The sequence below is a fragment of the Marmota marmota genome, unplaced genomic scaffold (assembly GCF_001458135.2).
Source record: "Marmota marmota marmota unplaced genomic scaffold, marMar, whole genome shotgun sequence".
Taxonomy (NCBI): Eukaryota; Metazoa; Chordata; class Mammalia; order Rodentia; family Sciuridae; genus Marmota; species Marmota marmota.
This window is the reverse complement of record NW_026000051.1, coordinates 10257682-10284882: the sequence shown is the minus strand read 5'-3', so window position 1 is coordinate 10284882 and position 27201 is coordinate 10257682. Positions and strand designations below refer to the sequence as shown.

General features: G+C 49.3%; 2 protein-coding genes across 22 annotated transcripts in view; one reads left to right on the top strand and one right to left on the bottom strand.

Moving 5' to 3' along the window:
- The window catches only part of LOC107152138 (protein CutA homolog), a 32106-nt gene extending 16650 nt beyond the window's left edge, over positions 1–15456 (top strand). Inside the window, exon 7 of one of the 4 annotated variants that reach the window (XM_015497676.2) lies at positions 15190–15456. The gene's annotated coding sequence lies outside the window, so the exon portion shown is untranslated. Of the gene's footprint in view, positions 1–738; positions 5637–6897; positions 7033–11503; positions 13440–15189 lie in introns of those variants that run through there. The other 3 variants (XM_048813205.1, XM_048813203.1, XM_048813204.1) reach the window with 3 other exon arrangements.
- Positions 4700–25077, bottom strand: Phf19 (PHD finger protein 19). 18 transcript variants are annotated; one of them, XM_015497672.2, is made up of 15 exons: positions 24821–25028; positions 22225–22425; positions 21668–21749; positions 18567–18662; positions 17982–18082; positions 17290–17438; positions 15171–15266; positions 14386–14454; positions 14155–14275; positions 12465–12532; positions 11103–11273; positions 10436–10523; positions 9603–9688; positions 8493–8588; positions 4700–7146 (listed from the first exon to the last, which is right to left on the bottom strand). In XM_015497672.2, exons 2-15 carry the CDS (start codon positions 22408–22410, stop codon positions 6804–6806), a joined length of 1752 nt encoding a protein of 583 aa, XP_015353158.1. In that variant the 5' UTR covers positions 22411–22425; positions 24821–25028; the 3' UTR covers positions 4700–6803. The 18 variants fall into 18 exon arrangements, 11 of the variants coding, with proteins under 11 accessions (XP_015353158.1, XP_048669152.1, XP_048669153.1 ...); XM_015497673.2 differs by lacking the exon at positions 4700–7146 and adding an exon at positions 7836–8180 and having other exon boundaries at positions 24821–25058; XM_015497674.2 differs by lacking the exon at positions 4700–7146 and adding an exon at positions 7836–8087 and having other exon boundaries at positions 24821–25055.
- Positions 25078–27201: the final 2124 nt, after the last annotated feature.

The window sequence follows — 27201 nt, the reverse complement described above, 5'->3', positions numbered from 1 at the left end:
CAAGTGGATTAATATACTGATTAGGTTAAGGCTCTCATAACCCAATCATTTCACCTCTAAGCTTTCTTGCATTGTCTCACACATGAGCTTTTGGAGGATATCTCATATCTAAATCATAACAGGTTCTAAGCATAGAAATGGAACCCTGGGAACCTTCTAGACCAGTATTTTTCATATTTGCTGTATAAAGCTTCAGTAACCTGGATTCCTGACTGGTAGTAAGGGCATCAGATCCCCCCAACCCACACACATACCCATACTCCTACCAGTGCAATTGTGCCTTCACTTTGGGGTAAGTTCCCCTGTAAGATTTGGAGTGTTTTGAAAACTTTCCTTATTGACAAATTTTAAATCACTACTCTTAAACCAGTCTCCATTTTATAGATTACTTAAGAAAACTGAACTGCATGGAGATCCAGAAAAGGGGTGGTATGCTGAGTTCCACATAGTACAACCATGACTGCTCAGCTGTGTTTGGGACTCTCCTGGGCCTGCTCCATGAGTCTCTCGTGGAAGAGAGCAGGGGATGCTGAGCCCTAGGTGGTGAGCTCCAGAGAGACGGCTCCAGCCTCCTTCATGAATCTGTCACAAAGTAGCTCCATTCTGAGGAGAACATGGGTGGTTTGGGTGGGAACTGAAAGACAGATGTGGTATCCTGGTCTCTCCTAGAAAGAGGGTGTGTGAGCTGGGTAGTGTCAGGCCCTCGTTCTGAAATCTGCTGTGCTGCTTCTACCCTAGAGTCCTCCAGATATCAAATGGGGATGATCTCAAAGGCCCAGCCATGAAGACATTGTAGAGACTGCAAAGTTCTTTTGCTCAATTTGAGATACAGATCTTGATGAGGGAAGCAACATCACTGAAACAAGTTTTTTGTTTATTTGTTTGTTTTGTTTTTAAAGAAAGTGAAGCTATACTTAACTCTGTATTGAACAAAGAAATTTCCAAAGAACCATGTAGTTTTCACTTTCTTTTTTTTAAAATATTGTTTTAGTTGTTGATAGCCCTTTAATTTATTTATATGTGGTGCTGTGAATCGAACCCAGTGCCTCACATATGCCAGGCAAGTGCCCTACTGCTGAGCCACAACCCCAGCCCCTTAAACAAGGTTTTATTAGTGTTTATGCCCAACCACAAAGGAGACAGCACATGGGACAGGGTTTCCAGAATGGCACCATGTGGAAGTGACTAATATAGTCTAATATAGTCTCTGGTGGCTGGTGTGGGGGCCCTGGTGGGTACTGCACACAGCTTAGGACTTCAGCACACATCTTGTCTGTTTTCTGCTCTCAGCATCAAGGTTTGCGCTTGATGTGGCTGTGTGCCCCTGTGCAATGGGTACATTTGCTCTTGGCTCCCAAAAGGTGGCAGAGGTGCTCACAACTGCTGCTCTGTGCAGGCTGCAGGAAACTCCCTCAGTGAGCTTTGAGGGAATTTGGTGACTTTTAGGTCTGGCTATTTGCAAAAACAATTTATGCCTAAAAGAAATACAGAAAAGCATTGAAAAATGGAATAACACCCTCTGGGGAGTGTTGGACCCCCTCCTATTCTAGCTTACTTCTAAAGGTCCAGAGGATGCCAGTGGTAATTTCAGGGGCTGCCTGAAAAGAGGAATAGAGCTAATGGTGATGTCCCTTGTTGATTTTTTCTTTTCTTTTTAACAGCAGATCAGCTTCTAATACTTAGAAAAATCTTGTGTAAAGTAAACCCTACTTAAAAATGTACTGAGGACCCCAAATGGACTGACTCTATTGCTTTTAGGATAAAGTCCAATTTCTAGGTCTGGCCTTCTAGCCCTTTACAATCTTTACCCACCTTTTCCATCATCCCCCTTGACCTCTCCTTTCCCACTCTGGCTAACAGATGGCTCACTGTGCTGTTGATGTTATTCCTGTGTTCATGCTATCCTCTCTGTCTGGAATGCCCTCTGCCTAAATGCTTATGATAATGCCTATGGCATGTGACTGCTCCTTTGTAAGAACTTTCTGAGGCCTTGCCAGCTGTAAGGACTCTATCCTGCCTTGGTGTTCCCTTTATCTTTCTGCATCAAAGTTGGCCTTGTATTGCAAGATTGTGAGTTGCTGGAGGTCAGGGGCATGACTGAATCTACTTGACGTCTTGCACAGGGTTTGGCAGATATTTCTGAGGCTGATGTTTCAAGGATTTAAATGATCAAAGCTTTCTCTACTGTACATACTCACTATTAAGTTGTTGAATTGGCAAAATTCAACTTTTCTTTTAATTTCTTAAAGTGGGACAATTCCAAAGAAGATTTTTCTATCTGTTGTCTTTATTGAATCATCTTTTGTGTTATTATATTGCAGAAAACTTGCTTAGTAGCCTGCCTTTGTCTCAGTGTCCAGAGTTGACTATGTAGGACACTGGAGGGGAGAGGGACATTTACTAAATAGCAGCTCTGTCCACTATGTACTGCCCTAGCTTCTTAACATTATCTTATTATTATAAGAATATATATAATATATATTCTTATAATATATTCTTATACTATATTTCAGTTGTTCTTATTTGTTACCCTCATTTTGCAGATGAAATCTGAGATCAGAAAGTAGCACTCACATGTGAACCCAATCTCTGATTCAAAACTTAAAGCTTTTACTTTACATCGAAGGAGGCTGAATAGATCCCTTTGAAGGTCACAGGCTCAGAGAACCTGCTATAGCCAGCTCTAAAGGAAGAGTTATTTTTGTTTGGTTTGGTTTGGTACTGGGGATTGAACCCAGGTGCACTTTACCACTGAGCTACACCCCTAACCCTTTTTATTTTTTGAGACAGTCTCACTAAGTTGCTGAGACTTGCCTGGAGCTTGGGATCCTCTTGCCTCAGTCCCCCAAGCTGCTGGGATCATAGGCGTGCACCACTGCACTCAGCAGTTATTAGTTCTTAAAACATAGAAGCCAGTTGGCCTGGCGTTTGGGCATGTATTTCACTGTGTACTCCTTACCACAGATCTGGCGGCTCATGACCCATTCCATAGATGAAGGAGTAGAGGTGTCCAGTGATGTTTAGGGTTTGTGTAACTCCAGTCTACATGGAGTGGCTGCCATCCCATACCACCCTCCCAGAATGATGCTATAGAAGCCAGAGCTGGGTCCTAGACCAGAGTCTCCATGTGGGAACTCCTTTCCAGAATTTCTTAGATAACATTTTTTTTTTTTTAATCCAGAATCCCTAGAAAAATCAATTGAGGAAATGAGGGAAAGTATCATAATTACCCTGTGAATACTAAAGCTTATTAGTATGGAAAGATTACTGATTTGAAAGAATCCACCTTAATTGAGCAAAAAACAAGAGCAGGAAACACTAACATGCTGAGCTGAAGAGAGAGCCCAGGCCTGGCTTGTGAGAGGGAAATTGTCGCCATCGAATTAATTGATCTTGTTTTTTGGTTGTTGCCATGTTAGAAGTGTGTATGTCTGGTCCTGTCTGCTGCTATCAGGGAGTTTTTCTTGTAAATAAAATAATTTTGTACACATAGTATATATTATACAAATCCTGTGAGTGGTGCTCCAGAAAATAAACTTTAGATGCAAAATAAATTCTTAAGTTAGTTATTTGGACATGTGATTGATTTTAAGTGCTGTTAACCTTTCTAGGATATTCAAATGTCACATTATTTGGATATTCTAGCAGATGCTCCAGCATTTAACTTTCCGTACAGGCTAGTCCTTTGTAAATAGTACTAAGCTTAATATGCTTACTAGACAAAATTTTGTCAGATACTTATAATACTGAGAGGAGTATGAAGAGTGAAGTATCTTAAAAACATTTGGGATTTGGAATTTCTAGAAATTCTAATCTCTCATTCCTGAATTCGAAAGGTAAATGCTGTGAATTGGGAAACACTGCCCAAGACCACAGAGAAGCAGGTACCCTCCAACCCAAGAGGCCCTCAGGTCTCAGGTGCATCTAGATAGCTGCTCACAGAAGAAACCACCCCCTCCCCTGGCTCCCACTGTGGCTTTATTTCCAGGACAGCTAAAGGGTGGAAGCCAAAGGAGTAGTACCAAAGACATAGGGTAGGAGTTATCAGTATACTTAAGCATCCCTCCGCTCAGGATTAACAGGGCACACTTCCACCTGGAACCAGGTAAATTTATGGGTGTCATCTCCCTGAAGCCAACCTTCTCCCTACACCTTAACAAACATTTTTTCTCTGTCTAAACAATACTAAAGATATTTTGAAATAATATTGTCATATATGTGAAGGGTCCCTTCCCAACCTTGGGGAGCCAGGTGCTGTGGCGATTATTGCTGGAATTTGAAGGGTGAGAAAATGGAAGGAATCTGACTAGTGCTACTGTTTGAAACCATCAGAGCTGGGTTCTGGAACTCAGTTTCTAGAAGTGTGTGCCTGTGTGTGCTGAGCAATGTTTGCAGTGTCTGCACTTAGGCATTTTAGCAGGTTCAATATCTAAGTTCATGTTTTATCTTTTACCTGCAGCCTTCAGCTAGGTTGTATCCTTATGGGTCATGTACTCAGCAGATAAAAGGTCCTACATTTTCTCTGACAATAAGGGTGGGAGATTACTGAATGTTATAGGGAGTGGTAAGGTGGCCACAGGATGGGGTCCTGCCATCCTCCTCTAAGCTGCAGGAAGCCAACTGCAGAAGCCAGAATCAGTTCTTCTGTGTTCAGCAGCTGGCAGTTCACCACTCAGTAGAGATAATTCTCAAAGGGAACTTTTACATTGTAAACCAGACACATTAATTATAAATTTAATATAACAAAATGTTATTAAAAGCAGCAATTCAAAACCATGTATCTCTTAGAAGGTGCACAGGGTTATAAGGTGAGTTGGCAGTAATGCAGCTATTATGTGGTATGAATGAAAAGCTGGGGTGTAGAGTCAGTGACCTCGTTAGGCCTTGTGCTGTCTTCCCAGTGGGAAAGGTTCTTTTGCCCTGCTCTTCAGGCCCAGAGCCTCTCCCAGCCTAAGTGGGAAGGACAGGCCTTGCTCATCCTGGCTTTCTCAGAACCTGGAAGTTAGACCTCGGAGGTTGCTGTGCTGAGACCGGCAGGAAGCCAGTTTGAATCCCAGGTCCCACACCCCTACTGGGCTGGGGCTGGCTTCTCAACTCCCCTTCCCTGGGTGCCTCAGTGGCAGCAGCTGTGGGGCTAAGAACTGGGCCCAGAACCTGCTTGTCCCTGCCTGGGCCATGTAGGGGAAAGAGAGGGAAGTGGGCAGGATATGCGAAGGGGCTGAGGTGAAGTTCCTTTGAAAGGCACTATAGGAGCTGAGGTTTAAGGCAGGGCCATCTAGCCTATCCCAGGGCTGAGTGCTCATGGTGGGGAGGAGTTTGGCATAATCTCGGGAAATCTGGCTCCTTGGGCCTGCTGCCTCATTCTTCCCATCTTCACCTTCCAGCTGGTGGCCTGCAAATCCAGCCAAGGCTGGTCCCAACCTGGTGCCCAACCCCCTCAGTCAAGGCACTTCTTACCATTTCCAATCAAGTGAGTCAGTTTCTAATATCTCTGGAAGCAGCAAAAATGAGGGGTCCTGGCCCCCTCCCAATTTTGGTTTCCCTCCAGACGGGGCTGAATCTGAATGTCTGTTCTAAGAATTCTATTTCAAGCCCAAATGACAAACACATCCCTTTGAGGGGGCTTAATGAAACAGGCCATTGAAAAATCCCATGACGATCAATTTTAGAGCAGGGCTGGGGAGCTGGGGGAGAGTAGGAGCCTTCTGTGCTTTGACCTCATTGGGCCAAAGCTAGTCCATTATGTTGGAGGAAGTGGGCAGGAGCTGGACCTTCACATTCACCTGCAGCCTGTGCCCCTGGAAGGGGCAAAGAGGAAGCCAAAAGAAGGAGCCAGGCTGTGTGTGGACGCTGGGAGACAGGTCATGTGGCTGTGTGTGGACGCTGGGAGATGTGTGAGCCTGGTGTGTAAAAGCACACACATGGAAGCTTCTGGGCAAGAGCATGGGTGTGGTTTGGCTGTGGGTGGTGGCTCCCTTTCCACTGCTTCCCCCAGTCTCCCTGGTTTTCGTGGATGTCTCCATTCTAGGAAGGCGAGGCCCAGCTCTGTGGCAGCTAAGTGGTGTGAGGCTTGGCACAGACAAACTTCTTGGACCTTCGGAACTGAGGCCAGCAGCCTTCACACTCAGCCTTAATAAGGGGGCCCAGAGGCTGGTGCCTTCTGCTGTGGAGACCCGGTTCTTTGCTCTCTAGGTGCTGAATCCCAGCATCTCTGCCACACAGACTTTCCCAGAGTCCTCTCACACCACCCCCTTTCCAGGGGTAGAAGTGGAAGGAAAAGGGGGCGGGGGAGAGAAGCCTCCACTGACCTGTTCTCCTTCAGAGGTTCCCAATCTCAATGTGATCCTAGGGAGGAGCAGCCCCCATGGGTCAGGTGTAAAGGATATCCAGTGGAGGGACAGATATGCACATGGAGGATGTGTGAACACATACCAGAAAGCAGTGAGAGGTGAAGGGACAAAGTAATGGGGACAGAGAAAGATTTGGGCCTCAGGAGTTAGAGTCACAGAGCCGGGTGGGGGGTGGGATAGGGGTGGACACAAACTCAGGAAGAACCAATAAACAGTGTGAGGGGTGTGGAGTGTGAAGACACTAAAAAGAGCCAGTGGGACCTTAGGGAGGCCATGGACCAAGAGCAGAGCAGAGCAGAGCTGGCACAGTAGTAGTGCAGGCTCAGCTTGGCCTGCTGGGCAGCTGGACAAGGCCTCTCCAGGCCCTTGCCACTGTGCTGCTTCAAACAGGGAAACCTGTGCCCTCGGCTGTCCCTCTGATTTTCAGGGCTCCCTGCAGCCCCCGAGGGGTAGTCAGTAAGGGGTGGTCCCTTCCCATTCCACCAGGTACTGAACCTTGCCCTCTGGTGTGACCCTCCGAGCCAACACCTGGTACTTCTCCCCACAGGCCAACCGCCCTGCTGCGCCAAAGTAGGTGGTGATAGATGACTTGAGGTGTGACAAGGACGAGTCGTCTTCACTGATGCTCTCAAATGTGTGGCTATCGATGCCTTCGTCTGGCCGCTCGGGGCCCAAAGTCCCCTCCGCACTGCTGTCTGAGGGGCAGCGTCCACCCAGCTCAGCCGCCCGCCGCTTGGCCCGCAGCGGCATGTATGCCTTGGCCGCCAGCTTCCTCTTGCGGCTGCCTACTGTCCGTCTACAGCAGGAGTGGGGAGAGGAAGATGATGGGAATGAGATGGGATGACCATGACAAATCCCTTGCTCCCAGCAGTCTCCTGGGTACCCGGCACTGTGCCTGGCCCGGGGCATGGATTATCTCACGGGTCCTTGCAGTAACACCATAGGAGGGAAACTGAAGCTCCAGGGGAGAAGCAGCCAGCTGGGGAGTGGCAGAGCCAGGTTCAAACCTGGGTCTGTCCAGCTCTAAAGCCTGGGCTCTTTGGGTGCCAGAATCAGAACTGCTAGAGTACAGACAACTGTTCTCTGCGCCCCCTGAGGTCATGCAGCATAGAGGCCTTGTGTACGCTGCTCATCTGTCACCTGCACCCATGTGGAGCTAGCTGAGCCAAATGGGGATGAGGACAGGGTCAAGGACTGAAGGACAGACCTTGTACTACACAGGCAGATGTGTTAGAGAAGGGACACAAGATCAGATTCACATCCACAGATGCTTAGTAATGGAAGCCAAGACCCAAAGCACTAGTGGAAACCAAAGAAACAGGAAGAAACAAAATATAGGGCTGGGTGTAGCTCAGCAGTAGAGCACTTGCCTAGCTTGTGTGAAGTCTTGGGTTCCATCCCCAGAACCAACCAACCAACAAACAAAAAACATTAGAAAAAGACACATGAGAGACTTCTGCAGACTAAGACTTCAGGACACAGGTCTACAAGCATTATGCTTTTAATTCTACTTTTGCAAGGGCTTCACATGTCCCAAAATAAAGGAGCCTGAGTCCAGAAGAAATCCTTCTGCTTTGCAGACCACCCTCCCTGTGCTGCTGACCACCAGCTCTTGCCAAGCAGGCCAGCCCTTCAGCTTGGGCCCCCTGGAATTTGTCCTCCACCAGACCCTGCAGTCCACAGGATGCCATCCTCCCTCTACCAGGCTTCCAAACACATGCTCTTCCTTTAGAGGCCCTGGAACTCAGACAGCCAGAAACCAGGGTTAGGGACCCCACAGCCTGAGAAGCACGGGCCTGCAAAATCATGGCACACAGAGGCCAGGAACCCCTAATAAAAGACAACCCTAGATTGGAACCAGCCAGCCAGAGATGTCACATTGTTCTGCAGCAGGTGAAAAGCATTCCAAAGAGATGTGTCCCCAGCATCCTGGATGCCTTTCCTTATCCCACCTGAACCCCAGGGACTCGGAACTAGAGGGTCCCAGGGCCAGACTCTCAGAATTGCAGAAGGCCAGGTCCTCCAGTGGGGGGCTCAGGTATGCAAATTGAGCCCCACAAAAGTAGAAGTGGGAGGTGGCAGCCTGGGAAGAACAACGGTTCTTGTGAAGCTTGAGGTCAGGGCTGACCTCTGGGCGCTCACCTGGAGTCATAGGAGAGGCTGGTAGATGCAGAGCCCGAGGTGCTGGCAGCGTCCGTGGAGTCCACGTCTGAGAAGAAGGTCTGGCCTGAGCTGGCACTGAGAGAGGGGGCAAGGGTGAGCTTGCCATTGGTCCACCCGAGCAAAGTCCTGCTGACCTGGCTCCTGGGGGCCCTGGGATCTCTCCAGCTTTTCTCTGCCTCTCTGGCATGCATCCTTCATTCCCAGTGGAGGCCCATCTTTGCATTGCTGAGCTTCCCACCACCACACCTGCCAATTTCCCGCCCATCCCCCTTCAAAGTCCAGGAGGCAGGAGAGCCTTCCCTGACCACCTTCCCCTCCACTAGGCTTGTAAATAAATGTGACAGAAGCACAGATAATGATACTTAATGAACTGTGAGGCACTTGTGCAACTTTACAGGTGTTTCCATTCTCAGTATCTTGTTGGAAGAAAACATGAGGAGGTTCAAAAAGGTTAAGAAATTTAGCTGATGCCACATAGTACTGGTAAACAGGGTCTGGAGCTCAGCCTGTCTCAATCCCCGACTCTTTCCTCCATGGCTTTAGGTAAACACTGAATGACTTCTAGTGATTTTGGAAATCAGATGACAAACGACGTAGACCTTCCCCTTGAGTGTACCCAAGCACACACAGAAAAGTATCCAACACAGCCTGGGAGGATCTGTGTAGGCTCCTTGGAAGGAGCCAGGTCCTGGGTTTTCAGATGGGATGGGGTGGGCAGGGCAAAGGGCCTTCCAGGCAGAGGGAGCAGCATGAGTGAAGGCGAGGAGGTGTTAAACCACAGTGTGGGATAACCACAGAAATTGGTGTAAGGTGGGGGGCAGGAAGAGGCTGGGGAGCGGGGGGCACAGCGAGGCAGCCTCAGTGCCATGGGGGTGCCATGCTGAAAGCTGGTAAAGGCCCTCCAGGCAGCCCCATGCCACAGGGACCCTTTAACCTGGGGTTTCAGAAGTACCCACTCCTCCCTCAGAATACTTTCTGCCCTTCCCCCTTCCAGAGCCTCCTGCCTGGCTGTGCAGATGCAGGGAGCCTCCACACCTGGTCCGTCCCAGCCTCCGGAGCAAACCTTTCTGCTGGGCCCCTCATTGATACCTTTTTAAACTCTGAATTTCATCCAGCGTGAAGTCAAATATGCTAGCCAGGTGGTGGTTGGTGCTCCAGGCCGAGGTGAAGTCACTCTGTGGACACAGAGGAAGAAGAGAGGATGGGTCAGTCAGCGGGTATCAAATCCGCCTTCCCCAAGCACCTTTTGCCCCAGCTGAGGGCCACACCAGCCAGAGCTGCCAAGCACTGGGCCTCCCTAGGGTAAGGCCTGCCACTTCCTCTTTATTCCAAGAGAGCCAAGTCACCCTGATTCTAGTCCTGGCTTTGTCTCAAGCCAACTGGATAATGCTGACCCTTCTGGCATTAGTCACCTCAACTGCAAAATGGGGACAAGAAACCCTGCCCTGTTTCCCTCTTAAAAGGTGTCAGGATGCCCAGAAAATTAAATAATGGCTATCAAAGGCACTAAGTAATGCCTGTAAACTGTAAAGTGCTGGGGAGATGAGGCATTGTTGGTATCACTGCCCACAGAGAGGGCTTCGATGAGGATGCCAAAGAAAAACAAATGCCCTGGAGCCCTGGTTCCAGGCTGATGTGTGACCTCAGGAAAGTCATTGCTCAACCCTGTCCTTGTTTCCCCACTTGACAAAGGGACAAGGATACTACTGCCCCTGCCCCTGCCCCTGCCCCTGGGTTCCTGGGAGAACTTGGGGAGACAAGGGAGAGGTACTGGAGCACCTAACTTTTCCTTGTTTTGCTAAATAGGAAATGGGACATGGGAGAGTTTCCTGGGCTTGGGGGACTTCATTTTCTGCACAGGAATCCCTAATATGTGGCGGTCCTGCATGTGAAAGTGGAGGATGAGAAAACAAGGAACTAACACTGGGAATAGCATCTTCCAGCAAAAACTTTGATCTTTTTCTTCTATAAACTCGCCTTTTCTGCTGCTGGAATTCGTGAGGCAACAAACTGTGGAGACAGAAAAGGGAGAGGGTGGCTCAGTCAGAGCCTGAGGGCCAGAGGGGGCCCCAGAGGAAGGAGCCTCAGGAGCACAGGGGCAGGGGCCGGTAGCTGGGGTAGGGATGGACTTGAATGAGGGTAGATGGCGGCACCTTCAGAAGGAGTCTGGGGAGGAATGCACTTGCTTTGGGTCAGGAGATGCAGGAGGGTTATCATGTGTAGAAAAAGAAAAGGTGCCTCTCTGGGCATGTGTGTCCAGGTACCCTGCCCCCAACACCCAGGAGGGGGCTCAGCTCAGCCGGGAGGGCAAGGGCACTGTCCACACACCAATTTCCCCTTCTCTTCCCCTTAGGGCTAGGGCCTATGATCTGGCTTTTCCTGAGAGGCAATAAGGGGGCTGCAGAAGGAGCCTGGGAGCCACTGACTAGCTCTCTCAGGGAACCTATGTTGGACTAGCTGTGGGGGCTTTTGGTTTATGCAAATGTCACCATGTTCTCAGATTCCAGACATGGCCCATTGTCCTGGGAGCTGGGAGTAGAGAAGCCAACTGGGGCTGCAGCCCTAACCCCTAGGTCCCCAAGCACTGACCCAGGCTTGCTCTTTCCTCTCTTACGCAGCTCAGAGGAGCTAGAGGAGGCGCCGTTTTCATTTGGCAACAGACCCTTGTCAGGCAGCAGCTTCCCCGGTGGGTTGGGGGGGACACGGATGCGCAGGCGGAAGATGCACTTCTTCTTCTTGATCTCTTTGCCGCAGAGGAACCTGGGCATGGGCAGGGGAGGAGACCCAGATTCAGTCCATCCTCCTGGGGAGTGTTGGTGGGCATTAAACAAGGTTGTCTGCCTCTCTGGACCCAGACCTAAAATCCAGAGTGCCCCCTAGGGACTAAGTGGGTCCTAGCTGAGGATTGGCTGGTGGCTCCTCCATATCCTTCCTCCAGTACATGTGGGGTTCTTGCTGTTCCTCTCCCTTTTCTTCTCTGCCTCAACCAGCTGCAAGGCCACCTTCAGCTCACAGTGGGACTCCCATGGTCAAGACACTGATTCCAACCCATGCTGTCGTCTGAACTCCCCTAGAAGCTGGAAGCACCCCCAGGTACTTCCTTCCTTCCAACACTGGCTGCATGGCCCTGAGCTGCAGAGGCAGTTCACACCCAGGACTGTTCTTGGGGACTGTCTACTGGGAGGCACAAGGCCTCGTACTGAGGAGTAGACTGTGCCTGGGTCCCAATCTATGTGAATGTGAAGGTGAGTCCTTCTAGAGGCATCTGGAAGCTTTTGTAGAAGCAGGGACTTGTCTTTTCCCCCAGCACCTAGACAGGGCCTGACAGAGCAGCAGCTGATAAATACTTGCTGATGGAACAAATGAATAGAGGGAAGGAAGAGCATCCTAGACTGAGGGAAGATGATGAGCAAAAGCCCTGGGTGGGGAGCAAGGGCTCAGTGGGGCTGGCACCAAGACAAAAAAATCAAAGAGACAGTGGAAGAAGATTTGCAGGCAGGGCCTGATCAAAAGAGTCCTTGAATGCTGGAACGGGGAGCCCAGGCATCCCCTGTGTGGTGAAGGATGTGGCCAGCTATGTGTGCTGAACTCAGAATGGGAAGACACTGGCTGGGGATAGGTTAGAAGGCTATGACACACCTGGAATATGCTGACTTGATGCCTCACTGAGGGACCCAGAACCCCAGCTGGCTCAGGCAGGAGGGACCCTCAGAGAGCAGGAGCACATACCCCTATGGAGCTGAGCCCAGTCCCAAACTGAGTAAGGCTGCTGGGTGCTCAGGAGAAACTTTGCAAAAGAAGGTCCCAGGATCCTTTGTTCCCTGGGTCATGAAGGATGGGAAGGGTATAGGTAAAGAAGGAGAGGGAGACCCAGACAGGTAGGAAGAGCCCTTAGCTTGAGATCCCACCTGCTGGGGCGGCCCACAGTACTCCCTCCCATGCTGCACGCACCGGCTTTTATAACTGTTCAGAGCATTGAGGAGATGCGGTCCTCGATCCGTCACAGGGGTGCTGGTGAGCTGGGGGAGCAAGCCAGTGAGACAGTCAGACTCAGGCACCTGGCATCTTAGGAGGCCCCACCCTGTCCCCTGCCTGTCCATCTTCTTCCTGATGCCTTTGAGTCCTTCAGGTGAGGACATTGATCCATGAAAACTCAGACAAGCCTTTTCCCCTCTCTCAGGGGAAAATTGAGAGAAAAACTCCTGGCCTAAATCTATTAAGATCTTTAAAAGGTACATACTTTGACCCAGTAATGCTCCCCCAGGGGATCTATGGTACAGATAGGACACGGGACTCAAATAAAACTACATACAAAAATGGTCCCAATGGCACGTTTCTAATGGTGGAGAGGAGGGAAAAAAACCACATGCCCAACAGGAAGGAAACCAGTGAACTACGGTAGAAACCAATGCCGCCATTAAAAATGTTCATGACAAAAAGAAAAACATGTTCACGAAGATTCTTCAGGAATATGGGAAAGCATTTAAATTATGACAAACTGAAAAAAGATAAATTAAAATTATATATACATACTGTATCATCCAAATCATGTAAAAATAAAAAAAATAAAAAAAAAACAAGCATAGAAGAGAGGCTCAAAGGAAATGTACCTATGCATTATTTCTAGGTAGTGTGATATGCAAATGTGGATTTTTTAAAAAGTACACTTCCTTATGTTTCTTGGTAACTTAAAAATTTTCTACCAGTAATAAGTATGATTTTTTTTGTAAATCAGGAAAGAGTAAAAAAAAAACAGTTTAAGGCTTTATAATATGTATAGCTTATAAATTATCCAATACTACAAATGAAGATTTCATGTGAAAAAATTTTTTTGCAGGGGCTGAGGATGTGGCTCAGTAGTTAAGCAGCCCTGGTACAAAAAAAAATTTTTTTTCTTTTTCTTTTTTTATTATTTTTGCAAAGCATGTAGGCTACTTAAGAAAAAAATTGGGGCTGGGGTTGTGGCTCAGTGGTACAGTGCTTGCCTAGCATGCTTGAGGCACTGGGTTTGATTCTCAGCACTGCATATAAATAAATAAAATAAAGGTCCATTAACAACTAAAAAATATAAAAAAAAAAAAAAACCCTTGTCTCATCAAAGAAGAGCCTGGGGCAATCAGTAGAGAAGCAGGCTCACTTGCATGTAGTAGCAAGGATTCTGAGTGTCATTAGGGACAAAGGGGCTCATCCCCACTCCGGAAGTGGCTAGGAAGGTCCTGATCCCAGCCTTGGCTCAGGTGGCTGACCAACAGGCAGGCTGTTCTCCAGCTCTGACATTCTAAAGTCTACATTTGTTACTTCAACTAACTCATGGATCAGAGGTGCTCAGGCCCCTGGTGACCCACTGTTCAGAACAGCATGAGCAGGGACAGGACTACTCTACTTTTCATCTTAGCTAAGAAATCTGAAGTGGGCCAGACATCTCAGCAGAGAACCTGCTCCGGCCAGATTTGATCCAGGGCCCCAGCTCCCAGAGGCTGAGTTGGTGAGTCCCCATATGCCCACTGCCAAAATCAGAGACCAGAGGCCTGGACTCAGGATGCAAAGTGAGAGCTCACACACCAAGACCCTAGTCCTCAAGGCGCAGCCCTGTAGAGACATCTCTGTCTCTGCCACTCTGACAGCCCACTGCCCTGAGTACCTTGCCAAGCTGCAGGAGCTCCCAGTGGTGGTTGACAAAAGCCAGAATCTCCTCAAAGTCAAAGTACTTCTTCTTGCTCTGCACCCCAAGGTTGTAGAGGGCCAGGTGAACCACATCCACCCTGAGCAAGAGGGCAAGGGGTGGGGCCAGGTAAGGGGCGGGGCAACCCCCAGGGAGGAGATAATGGAGGAGCTGGCAGGGGTGAATTTGAACCAAGCCCCACCCTCTCACCATCGCAGGGGCAGCCTCTCGATGTACTCTGGGCCCTGGTTACACACGGAGCAGAAGAACAGGTAGAACCTGTGGATGGGTGGAAAGGGGACCTGTGGTGGGTTTACGAAGATTCTTCAGGAATATGGGAAAGCTTTTGTGGTGGGTGGGGCTCTGACATCCCACCCTAGGCCAGCTCCCCCCACCTGCCTCCTCATAGTCAGACTTTCATTCTTGGGACAGGTGGCCTCTGGGGGGTTGGAGGGCTAAGGACAAGGCTGGACAGGATCAAGGAATACTCCTGTACATTCAGTCCCCTTCCCAAATACTACTGCCCTGGAGTGCCTCGAGGTTCATAAGAGAGTGACCTGAGGTATGCTGGACTGTAGTGGTCACCCTCCTCCCCTAATACACACACAATGACAAATGACACAAACAAAAAACATATAATATCTGGCTTGACATGTAGCACCTTCCATTAGCTTAGCCCTATTGCTTAGAAGGCATCCATTTCTTTTGGTGGTTCCTACAACTTCTCTGGGCAGGACTGGGGCAGGGACTGTGTCACCATTCCCTCCCCAGACACTTGAAGAGACTGGTGCTTAGGGAAGGTAAAGATGTGCCTGAAGTGCTCACAATTCCATGGCAATTAGGAATGCAGCACAGCATAGCTGGGACTCCTTTACCCTGAGCAGCCTCCTGTGGATGGGTACATGCTATCATAGACCCCCTGTATGGGCCTAGCAGGCAATCCTAAGGAGCTGCCACTCTGAAGGCCAGGCTGGACCAAAATAGCACTAACTTACCTGTCTCCAAACATCATAGGCTCATTGAGGCATTGTGTGCAGGCCTCGTGGAACCACTGCCTGCATCGATAACACTGCAGCATCCGCAGATACCATCTGGAGAGGAAGAAGAAACACGGTCAGCCACGTTCACAATTAGGCATGAGGCTCAGCAGCTGTGACCTCCAGCCAAAGAGAAGGAAGGGAACTCCCAGATACTAAGCACTCAGACTGTGCCTGGAGGTTCTGGGAGCCAGGCTTATGCCACTTCATTGGACCTTACCATCTGGCCGAAGATGAACATTGCCCCCATATTACAGATGAGTTAGAGAATAAATGGCTTGCTCAAGGTCACTCAGAACGTGGAGGATGGTGACTCAAATCCTGGTTTCCTCGATTTCAAAGCCCGTGTTCTTCCTGCCATGCCATATCAGAGCCCCCACCTCTGGCCTGTGTTTGTTCCCCAAACATCACAGACATCCTGAGAGACTCATGGAAGAATAATGGTTCCTGTAAAGCTACATGGGGGCAGGCCTACACCTATTGTTTCTCACCTGGTACTGTAACTACCCCATTAAGGCTATTCAACAATTAGTATCTGGTTGTGAACGAAGGGCAAAAAGATATTCCCTTAACAGCCAACATTCTGCACTTTGTCAGGTGTGGTCCAGGGTAACCTGCAGGTTCCTTGGTCCACTTCAGCCCTTTGCAATCTTTGGGGAAGCCTCCAGAAGATGCATCCTTAGCAATCACCCATTAAACACTGAAACACACTGCCTTAAGGCCATAAAGGTTTCTGTAAACATTTCTCAATCTTCTCTTGTTAGGCTGCTCAACAACCCAGGATCTATAGGTAATTAAGGTAACTAAGCCGTTTAGAGAGTTTTAAGTAGTTCAAGTGATTTGCCTGAGTTCCCAAATGGGCTCTAACCACAGTCTTCAGACCTCTAGTTCTTGTATCAGATGGGGTATGAGATTAAGGACATCAGGGGGCCCTGCAGACTGTTTCCTGAGGCAGAAACCCAACCTCTAAAGTCTGAGGTTCCTTTCATAATGCCTGGGGCAGTCAGTGCAAAGGAGCAGGATCAACTAACCATGGCTATAAGGGGAACCAGGAAGAGTCAATCAGACTCTGGCACAGTAGGACAAGAATGCCCTCTGCACCATCCCCAGCATCAGGCCAGCTCTGCTTGCACTTCTCTAGGGAAAAGAATCTTTGTATCTCACTTGTTTCATTGGCTCTGACGATGAATAGGTAATCATAATTTCCATGCAGTAATGGCACTATCACCAGTACCTCACTTTTTTTTAATATTTATTTTTTAGTTGGACCCAATATCTTTATTTTTATGTGGTGCTGAGGATCAAACCCAGGGCCTCGCACATGCTAGGCGAGCGCTCTACCCCTGAGCCACAACTTCAGCCCACCTCACGTTTTTCAAATGCTTGCCAAGTACCAAGATCTGTGTATGCCTTTACGGGAATTATGTAATTAACATCGTGCACAACTTCCACATGGTGAAAACAGTAAGCAAACTGAAGCTTGGGGGTTGCACAGGGACAGAGCCTGGATTTGGACGTCCGGGGAGGATCAGGCCTAGGCTCTTAGTTATTCCTCTATACGTCCTCCTTTCCTCCAGGTTCCAAGCGAACACCCCTGTCCCCCCCGTCCCGGATCCCCCAACTGCCGGAAAGTGTCAGACGCCACCTAGAGGCCCAATCTTCAGGTTCTCATCTTGAAGTCCTGCCCCCTTGCACCCCACTCCGAAACCTTACCTTCAGGGGCTCCTGGAGGCCCCTTGGCGACTCTCCTGACTCACCCCTGTCGCAGAATGCACCCCGACCTATCCTGCCTCCCTGGGGACCCCGCTCCCACCTCTCACACAGCGCGGCTCACACTCCGGGCCCCGCCCCCGCGGCCGACACTCTGGGTTGGACTCCGGGGGCTGACACTTCGGGCCCGCCTCCCGGGGCCCCGAACCCACCCCGAAGGCTGACATTTCAGGCCCGCTTCCCGCGGCCCCGCCCCCGAGGCTGCCACCTCGCTCACACTCCCAGCCCTCCCCGTCAGGCCCCAGCCGGCAGTCTGACGCTCTCGAACGTGCCCATCTCCCCGGCGGCCCTGTCCCGGTGGCCTTACTCTCCGGGCCCGCCGCAGTAGCAGTAGCATTGCTGCTGATTGGTGCGGTGTGGCGAGTCCCACTCGAGCTCCTCAGGTTGGTAGGACAGCACCATCTTCACTGCCTGCAACGTCCTGGCGATGGCGCCCTTCTTCAGCGCGCCACCTTTCTGGGGGAAGACGAGGGCCCCAATCACCTGCTGTACTGGTTGGGCCACCCGTGTCATTACACGACTATCAAGGGAAATACTGCCCAGGGGTTGGGGGAACCCACAGAAGTTCCAAGACAGGAAGGCAAGGAACTTTCCTTCACCAATCCTCAAGCCATCTCTATCCCAGAAGGATCTTCATTAATAATATTAAAGGAAATAAGCACAATACAGGTCATAATGACCTATATGTATTAGCATGGGCATTTACAGGGATTTTCTCTTTTAATAGCAAAGCACCATCTATCAGGAGCCTGCTACTCCTAACACCAAACCGTGTCTATTTTACAGTTGGGGAAACTGAGGCTCAGTAAGGCTCTGGAATTTGATCAAGGACATACAGCTCCTAAGTGGCAGAGATACCATCTATCTCTGAAGCCCAAGTAGGGTCCTTCTGCTTGGAGCTCAGAGTCTGGTATGGGGAGTCCGGCCTGGGCCCAGGGGTCCTCTGGGCTGCTGGACTGGAGGAGGGAGAGGCAGGGTCTGACAAAGACAGAGGCTCACCCGCACGGCCAGTGCGAAGATGCAGCGTCGACAGAACCAGGGTGTGAGCAGGGGCCTGTCAGCACTGCCTGCTATGGGAATGTGGCACTGCTGGTGGTAACCTATGGCAGAGGAGGGGGTAGTGAGTACCCAGGACAAAGCAGTGGCTCAAGGCCAGGAAGCTCAAAGGCAGCAAGGCTGAGAAGGTGGTGGAGAGCCCTGGGAGCTCTGCCTGCCAGCTGCTAGGGGGCTGGCTGGTGATGCCCACCCAGGCAGCCAAGTTGGCATCCAGGCTGGGGATGAAAAGAAAGCACTGGCCAGAGGGGAAGGCACCAAGGCCTGGCTTCAGCACCTGTACCGGTTCTTTCCCACCCTTCCTCGCTACCTAGGTGGGTACCAAACTGCATGTTCCATTGTATTTTCTCAACTTCCCCAAGGTCACCTCCCTGGGCCCTCATTCACAGAGACTGGCCCCCTTTCATCCTGGAGCTCAAGAGAAACAGGGAGCCACCAGGGGTCCCAGCAGTGGGGAATAGTGTCCATCAGGCCAATGCAGGGGTAGACTCACAGGATGGGGGCTTTTTAATGCCTGCTCACCCCACTCACCCAGGCCACACTTTCCACAGATGAGGATCTCATTCAGGGGTCCCGAGGTCTTCCCCAGGCAGATGTTACACTTGGGCTCCTCCCCTGGAACACCGGCTGGAAAAGAGGGCCTTCCAGGTCACAGTTGGCTCACAGCAATTAGAAGAGTGAAAATCAGAGTCCAGGTCCTGGGCTTCTGGTGCACACTGGACCTAGCACCAGGCCTCCAAGCCACCCCACCGCATCTGTCCAATGGGGTATTACCAATACCCCATTCTAAAGATGGGGAAACTGAGGCTTAAGAGATTAAGTTCCTTGCTAAGCTAATAAAAGGTGGGATTCAAACTGATGGCTATTCAACAAATCTTTTGTTCTTTTGACCACAGCATGCTCTCTTCTAATTAAACTTGTTTGGTTGACATTTTTATGCTAAATAACATTTTAAAAAATTATTATGGGATAATAATGGTATGTTACACTATAACTCCATGTTCTCATAAATAATTATGAACTCAGAGCTAATCTTATTTTGACTAGGTTCCCACCCACTTCTCCCTCTTGTCATTATTTTGAATTGAGATCCAGATACCAAATCATTTTTCCATAAATACTTTAGTTGTATCTCTGAAATAGCAGGACTTTTTTTTTTTTTTTTTAAAGCATCACTACTGGGTTGGGACGTAGCTGTGGGGTAGAGGGTTTGCCTAGCCTGCATAAGGTCCTGGGTTTGCCTAGCATGCATCCTTCCCAGCATAAACAAAACAAAACAAAAAAAATCGCAACAGAGCCTTAATATCAACAAATTCAGTTAGTGTTCATATTCCCAACTGTCTCTCGATAAAAATGTTGTCATGATTCTCAGGGCTGGGGTTGTGGCTGAGTGGTAGAGTGCTTGCCTACCCATATATGAGGCCCTGGGTTCAATCCTCAGCACCACATATAAATAAATAAAATAAAGGTATTCTGTTCTCCTACAACTAAAAAAAATGTTTTAAAAAAAATGTTGTCATGATTCTCAATTTGTTTTTTGCTTTTGAATCAAGATCCAAAAAAGTCTATACATGGTGACCAGTTAATAGGATTTTAGAATTGTTTTTCATCTACTGATTCCCTCTCCATTGTTTTCTTTACATTTTAACAACTGAAATGCTTGAACGGATACATTAAATACATATTGATGTGTGTTTCTGTCTCATTTCTCCAATCATCTGAGGGTTTGGTGTTTTGTTTTGTTTTATTTTTGTACCAGGATTGAACCCGGGGCATTTTACTACTGAGCCACATTCCCAGACCTTTTATTTTTTATTTTGAGACAGGGTCTCACTAGGTTGCTCACAGCCTCATTAGGTTGTTGAGGCTTTAAACTGAGATCCTCCTGCCTCAGTCTCCTGAGCTCATGAGATTATAGGCATGTGCCACCACCCAGTGTCATTTTTTTTGTTATAGTAGAAATGGTGTCATTTCATTTTGGTATCCCCAGGACCTCATATGGGATACATACAGGTGTTTAAGACATGTTTGTTGAATAAATGATCAAGCAGGGACCTGGTTCTTCCTGAATATGCCCCAGGAGTGTGGTACCTACAGTGAGTCTCAGTAAGTCCTCACTGGCTTAATGAAGCAATGAGATGGATCATAGCTTAGCGTGTCCAGCAACACCAGGGGGCCACCATTCTGCTGGGGAGACAAGCTATTCTAGGAGAGCACAATGGTACCTCCATGGTGTCTGGCACACAGTAAACCTTCTATGCAAGCCCTGCTAAAACTAACTGTCTTCTCTAGCTGGCTCCTTACACTTTCAGTAAAAGGGTAATAGGAGAGGAGATCTTCATGGGCTTTGGATCTTTATATAGTAATTCTAGGGTAAGAGGGCTGGGAAAAGGTATCAGTCTGTCTTGGCTACAATTTCTTGCAGAAAGGGGCTATTTAAATCGTCTTTTATAGTGTTACTATAAATTCTTTGTTACTGTATATTCTTTGGAAACTGCTTCCCTGTGACTCAATAGCACCGGGCTAAGCTTTTTACATGGCTACCTCATTTAATCTTCCTGACCACCCTATGAAGCCAAAACTTCACTCTCCTTCTTTCAGATGAAGAAAACCAGACTTAACAACCCAAGACTATGCATCTAGTAATGGCAGAATTAGAACTTGGTTCAAAGTCCATATGACCAAAAAACCTCCTTTGTCCCCCATTCTCCTTTTAAGCATAAATAGCAAATAGATTTCTTCTCTTGAGACAACTCTGATGGGTGGTAGCTGATGGGAGTTCCATGTTAAAAATCTATAAGCAGCTGGGCATGATGGCCCATGCCTGTAATCCCAGCATCTCAGGAGGCTGAAGCAGGAAGATCAAGAGTTCAAAGCCAGCCTCAGCAATGGCGAGGCACTAAGCAACTCAGTGAGACCCTGTCTCTAAATAAAATACAAAATAGGGCTGGGGAGGTGGCTCAGTGGTTAAGTGTCCCCGTGTTCAATCACCAGTACTGCCCCCTCCCCCAAATCTGAGTGTTGTGACTGACCACTTACATGGGTCATGTGGAAGGGAGAATGGCAGTAGAATGCCTGATCTGCCATCTCCATAAGACACTGTCAGCTCTCTGCAGTCAGGGATGGGAGGGGGCCCAGCTCCACCCAGGCATGTCCACCTTCACGCTGACTAGCCCATCTCTGCTTTCTTCATGGTTCCTGACTCATCGCCCCAGGGCTAGAGCTGCCTCCACTAGTTTTCTTCACATGCTGATCTGGGGCACTGATTAAACCTACAGGTGACAATTCTGATTGCTTGGCCTCCTCCTCATTCCTAGTCCACTAGACCCAGAGCTTTAGAAGCAGGAAATAAAGTACAAGAAGGACACAAACATATGCCTGAGATCTAGTCCCAGCCTGCGTGGTACCTCTGTGAGCCACTTCCCCATCTGCCTTGTTGCCCTTATAATCATGAGCACTCAAGGGGAGGACACAGGTGTCACACAACTGGTAATCTGATCATCATCTCAGGTGGGCTTGGGGGTTCATGAACCAGGGCAGATGCCAGGAAAAAGAGATGGAAGGACTGATGGAAAAACTTATGGAGGGAGAACAGGGGAGGGGAGGGTACCCCAAATCTTAGGAATACTCACCATGCTGTATGTCCTTCCACAGAACCCAGTACTTGGAGTTATCTTCAAAAGTCACAAGGCAGCTTTGCTTAGAACTGCTGACCTGAGGCACGAGGGGAGCAATGTGAGGAAGCAGCTGGGGGGACAGCCAGACTGGGGCCCAGTCGTCCTCCCACTTCCGTCTCCTTGGGCTTCAGAAAGCAGAGCTAAGCTAGTAGAGGAGCGGGGGTGGCAGCTCCTGGAGGCCCTGGAACTGGACAGTCTGGAACAGGGGGACAAATCGGTAGGAACACTGAGGGCAGAACAGGCCAGCGGGTCACCCCTGCTCCTCTCCGGCCTTGTTCAGTGTGCTCTGTAGGCGCTCAGAGCACTTTTCTAAAGTTCTGGCTGATGTTTGTTCCAAGGAAGGTACCTGCAAACTCAGGCTCTGGCTCTTTCTCTTTCCAGCTTCTGGGCATGGGGGACAAGAAGGGAACTTGCCAGCAATTCCCGTCCCCCCATCACTGGTCTGAAAGTCAGGCCAGAGGACCAGCAAAGATGCCAAGCCTGAGAATAGGGACCAGAAAGGAGATACCTACCCTCTTGATCTTCCCGAGGTAATACAGTCCATCTGTCCAACGGCACAGCACGTACTGGCCCTCTGTCAGCTTGGACATCAGGTCTTTGAAGTTGTTCTTGGCCTTAGCCAGGGCCCCCTTGTTGGGGAGATGGCTGGTGGCACCATAGGAATCCCGAGTCCCTGGATCCAGAGCCCGATTTTCCATCAGCTTCTGCTGACACTGGGGAACAGAGAGAACTGAGTTTTACTTGCTTCCCTGCTCCCCAAACCCCATCAGGGGAAGGAAAAGTCTGGTATGGGGAGTCTTTAAATGTCAGACATGTTTATGATCTCACTGAATCCTCATGATGAAGCTATGGTGGGAGACATTATTACTCCCATTTTGCAGTTAGGGAACTGAATTGTGACAAGAAGTGGGTGATGGCCAGAGGCAGAACTCTGGTTTATAATCAGTTGAGCTGATTCTAAGTCCTGCTCACTTGCCTATACCATGCTGTTTTTAAAGAAAATGAATCTCTCAATTAACACAGAGCAAAGTCCCAATGGGCCTGACCTGCACTCTCTGACCTAGGAGGCAAGGCATTTGTTATCCCTTAAGCAAAAGTACTCCATGTTCTCCAGGTCCAGGACCTTCTCCAAGGGAGCACCTGGGAAGTCTTCACACATATCCCCTCCCAAGTATACCTTGAGATCCATCCAGAGAAAACAACTAGGAAGGAAAACTCATGGGTCGCTTGTGACTTGGCCATCTATGTCTCTTATAATCTGCTTTTCTGGTCTCAATTATGGACTGATTTAATGGAAACCAATTCTGCGAGATTTAAACCTGCCAGTGCTTTTACCCTGTTGTACCTTCGCTCCAAGAGTTAAGTCACCCCCATGCCAGCCTATCATCATGCTGTTACCCTTTGCCTTCTTTCTGTCTGCTAATGATGCTACCATGGCCCCCCAGAAGCCCCAGGCAGCTCAGACTTAAACCAAGGAACTGTCACAGGTCATGGTCTACTTTGGGCACAATGAATTCTAGCATCTATGCTCTCTTTTCCATCCTTCTGTCCTGGTCTGAGTTCAAACCTGGTCTTTTCTTGAGCCATTCATCACCCTTTGGATACCTGTTACCTGAGCCTGGGGCTCACCTATGCTAGGGACACAGGATGGGCAATGGCACCACCAAGAGTCCCCACTCCTGCTTTCCTGCCTCTCCACTAGACTTTTCCAGAAAACTTGTGACTCCCTAATGCCTTCACTGGTGTTCAGTGCCCCCTCCTCCCCTCTCCAGCCTCCCCTGGCTCCATGCCCCTCCATACACTCCCCACCACAGCCACACACAGCCTTGCTCTGTCCCCTCCCCCTGCGACTGCTAGGCAGCTGGTGTCCTGACTCTCTGCTGACAAGGATGAGTTTCCGTGTGCGTGTGTATGTACTCTGGTAGACTGGTACCATAATGTCGTTGCAGTGTGCACGTAAGTGTGTGAAAGTAAATACATGTGTGTGATGTGACGAGCCCTGGGACAGGAAGGGCACTGCAGGGGTCTTGGCTTCCCAGAGGTGGTTGGCCACGTCCCCATTCACGGCGCCGGTTCCTCTTTTTTTCTCAGGGCAGAGCACACAGGCACCGGGGCCGGGGTGCCATCGGAACCCCTGCCTTCTCCCTGCCACCTGGCTCCCCGGGCGCTGCGAGGTCCCCGCCCGCTTGGCTTGTGGCCGGCCAGGGCCAGGCCGCAGCAGGTTCACAAACTGACACTTCCTCCCCGCTGCGCCTTTGGGAGCTGGCCCGGTGGCCGCGCCCCCCTCCCGACCCGGCGGGGCCCGGCTGGCGGCCCCCACCCCGCCTCCATCCTCCCGGAGTNGAGAAAGAGCCAGAGCCTGAGTTTGCAGGTACCTTCCTTGGAACAAACATCAGCCAGAACTTTAGAAAAGTGCTCTGAGCGCCTACAGAGCACCCTGAACAAGGCCGGAGAGGAGCAGGGGTGACCCGCCGCACACCCCGAGGAGCCGCGCAGGAAACACCGCTCCGCGCTCAAAGCCGGCGCGCAGCTTAGGAGACACGCGGCAGGCAGTGCGGACGCCGGGCGGAACTCAGCCCCAGAACAACCCGAACGGGTCGCCCAGCACCTTGCACTTTACAGCCCAGAGATTGGCCCAGACAGACCCGCAGCAGTGCACAGCCCAGCCAGCTCACCGTTTACACGACACACACAGTGAAGCGGATTAATGTTCACTCGGTGCATAGACACAGACACACACAGGAGAGAGAGGTGCAGGGCCCAGCCCAGACCCAGAAGAACGTGCACGGGAGGCCCGCCTCAGCACAGTGAGAAGGCAGACACAGCAAAAGGCACACACACGTGCAGAGACACGATCACAGATTCAATTGCACATGCCGCATACACAAATAGGACCTATAATAAAATGACACACAATGAAAGACAACACAGTCCCTGGACAGCAGATTGAGGCAATGGGCATAGCTGCAACAGATAAGGACCCAGTCCTCTGGGGAAAAGTCAGACATGTCCCCACCCAGACTCACTCTTAGGGGCAGGACTGGAAAGAACCCTGGGCAACAAATCCTCACCTGCATCCCCGCCATTAGCCGCCCTTGCCCATCTCACCTGCTGCCATCACATTCTGCAGACACCATCAGGAGGCTGGGGGAGTGTGCGCCTTCATGGGTGTGGCCAGTGGACAGCACCTTCCCCGAAGAGCCCCTTCCCTGCTCATGTTCACCCTTGTCCTCTGCCTCTTTGGGGTGTGGTCAGTACAGCCTGCAGGCCTATCGCCTCCACCCCCAACCCACTTCTTCATCCGGAGTCCTCTCGGGCACTCCCTCACTTTTTCCACTCCTGGGGCTTGCTGCCCCTTCTGTCTTACTACCCCATTCTGGCTCCTTGGGCCAACACAGAACCTGCCTCCCTTCTGCTGAAGCCTGGGTCTCCTGTCCTGGAGAGTAAGTCTGCAAGTCCCAAAGGGGCCCGTAGGAATGTGCTTGTTACCCACATTCTACAGAGAGAACATGTGTCCAACTGGGGCAGGACTGAAGATTCAAGTAGGACACTTCCATCAGCTTCTAAATTGGCCAGGTCTGCCTTTAGGACTGTGGGGAAGTGTGTCCCTCTGAGGTTCATAGACCAGCTCCGCCTATACTGGCTGTGGAGCCCTGATCGTCCCTTCAACTGGTAAACCTGTTTTCAGAGTTGTTGGGAAAGTTAGAGTTTATGTATGCAGAGCTGGGGGCACCTAGTGGGTGTGCAGAAGGTGAACATTGTACTTTCTCAAGAATTCTGCGGGGCTGGGGATGTGGCTCAAGTGGTAGCACGCTTGTCTGGCATGCGTGCGGCCCGGGTTCGATCCTCAGCACCACATACCAACAAAGATGTTGTGTCTGCCAATAACTAAATAAATAAATAAATAAATAAATATGTTTTTAAAGAAAAAAAAAAAAGAATTCTGTACTCACTGATGCTCCCTGTGTGGAGCTAGAACTAGGGGCTGGGAGCTTACGAGGGAACAGCAGACAAGAGGCCTACAGTCTCATGAGTGAGTCAGTGTCCAAGCAGGTGGCATCAACACATGTATATAATTAAAAGGGATGTGTGCAGTGACCCGAACATGAAACTGGGGGCATCTCAGCTCTGAGCGCGCCTCTGCTTCTGAGCCAGTATAAGGTCTTGGGCAACTTAGTCCTTGTTGACACCGTTTCCTTATGTGTTCTAAGGTGGTAACAATACTACCCCATCTCCGAGGGCCATTGTCTAGATAAAAGTTAAAATAGGATAATGAAGGAGCAGGTGCTTTCGTAAACTACAAAGCTGTCTGTAAAATGAGAAGTTGTTACAACTACAAGACAGGAAATTACAATGCCACAAGAAAGGTAGATTGTCATTTGTGGTCGTTTAGAGGTTATTTTATGGAGGTGACATTTAGAAGATAGGATGTAGAAATAGGGAGGTGGATATTCCAGGTGGAAGAAGTTTAATGAGCTGACAAAATGTCCAACTTTTTTTTTTTAAAAATTGGGTGAAGGGCATCAACAGGTAATTCACAAAAGAGGAAGTCTCAATGGCCTGAGTAGCCAAAAATATGAAAAGATGTTCAACCTCATTGGTCTTGTAAGAGATGCAAATGAAAAGAACCGTGTTACACCACTTCACATCCACCAGACTGGAAAAGAGTAAAAAGTTTGTCAATTTGGGGGCATGGGGGTGGGTATGGGACGTCTGGACCCTCATACTCTTGTGGTGGAGATGTAATTGGCACAATGACTTTGGACAACATTTTGGCAACATCTAAAAAAGTTGAAGATGCTCACATCTACAACATAATGGCTTCACTTAGCATATAACAGTAAAAATTTAGAAATTGAGTGTCTTATCAGTGGCAGTGCAGATGAATAAATTCATACAATGGAATAATATACTGGAAACAAAACTAAGGCTCCTGGTATATTGTTTAACCAAGGTTACAAACCTTAACATAGATACACTTAGGGGAAAAGGAACATCAAGTTGTAGTCAGTACAGTGTGATTCAAAAAAGTCTTTTTAAACATGTGCAACTATGTGCCTACATTTTATGATACAGTCAGGTAGCATGTAGAAGTACTGAAACTTGCAAGGGAAATGAAAGACACCAAGTTTAGAAGGGAGGAATGGGAATGAGATGAGGAAGAAGCACATAGAGAATCTAATGTTATCTGTAATGTTTTATTCCTTAGGAGAGAGAAAAAGAGAGGTCTGCAGTAAATAGAGCAGAGTGTCAAGATTTGACCCAGTTGTGTGGCTGGTCGGTAGTTGTTCCCCCTGACCCTTTTCCTTCCCTAGTCTCCAACTTTTCATCTATTTTCTGCGTGTTTGAACTGTTTGGTCTTCATAAAGTTGAGAGAAGCTGGGAGACAATGACAGTGTGGTGCAGAGGATGTTTTGGATACAGGGGTCACAATGTCCTCTCATGTCTGGCATTGGTGACCCTCCTGAGTCTTGTCACAACTTGGGAAG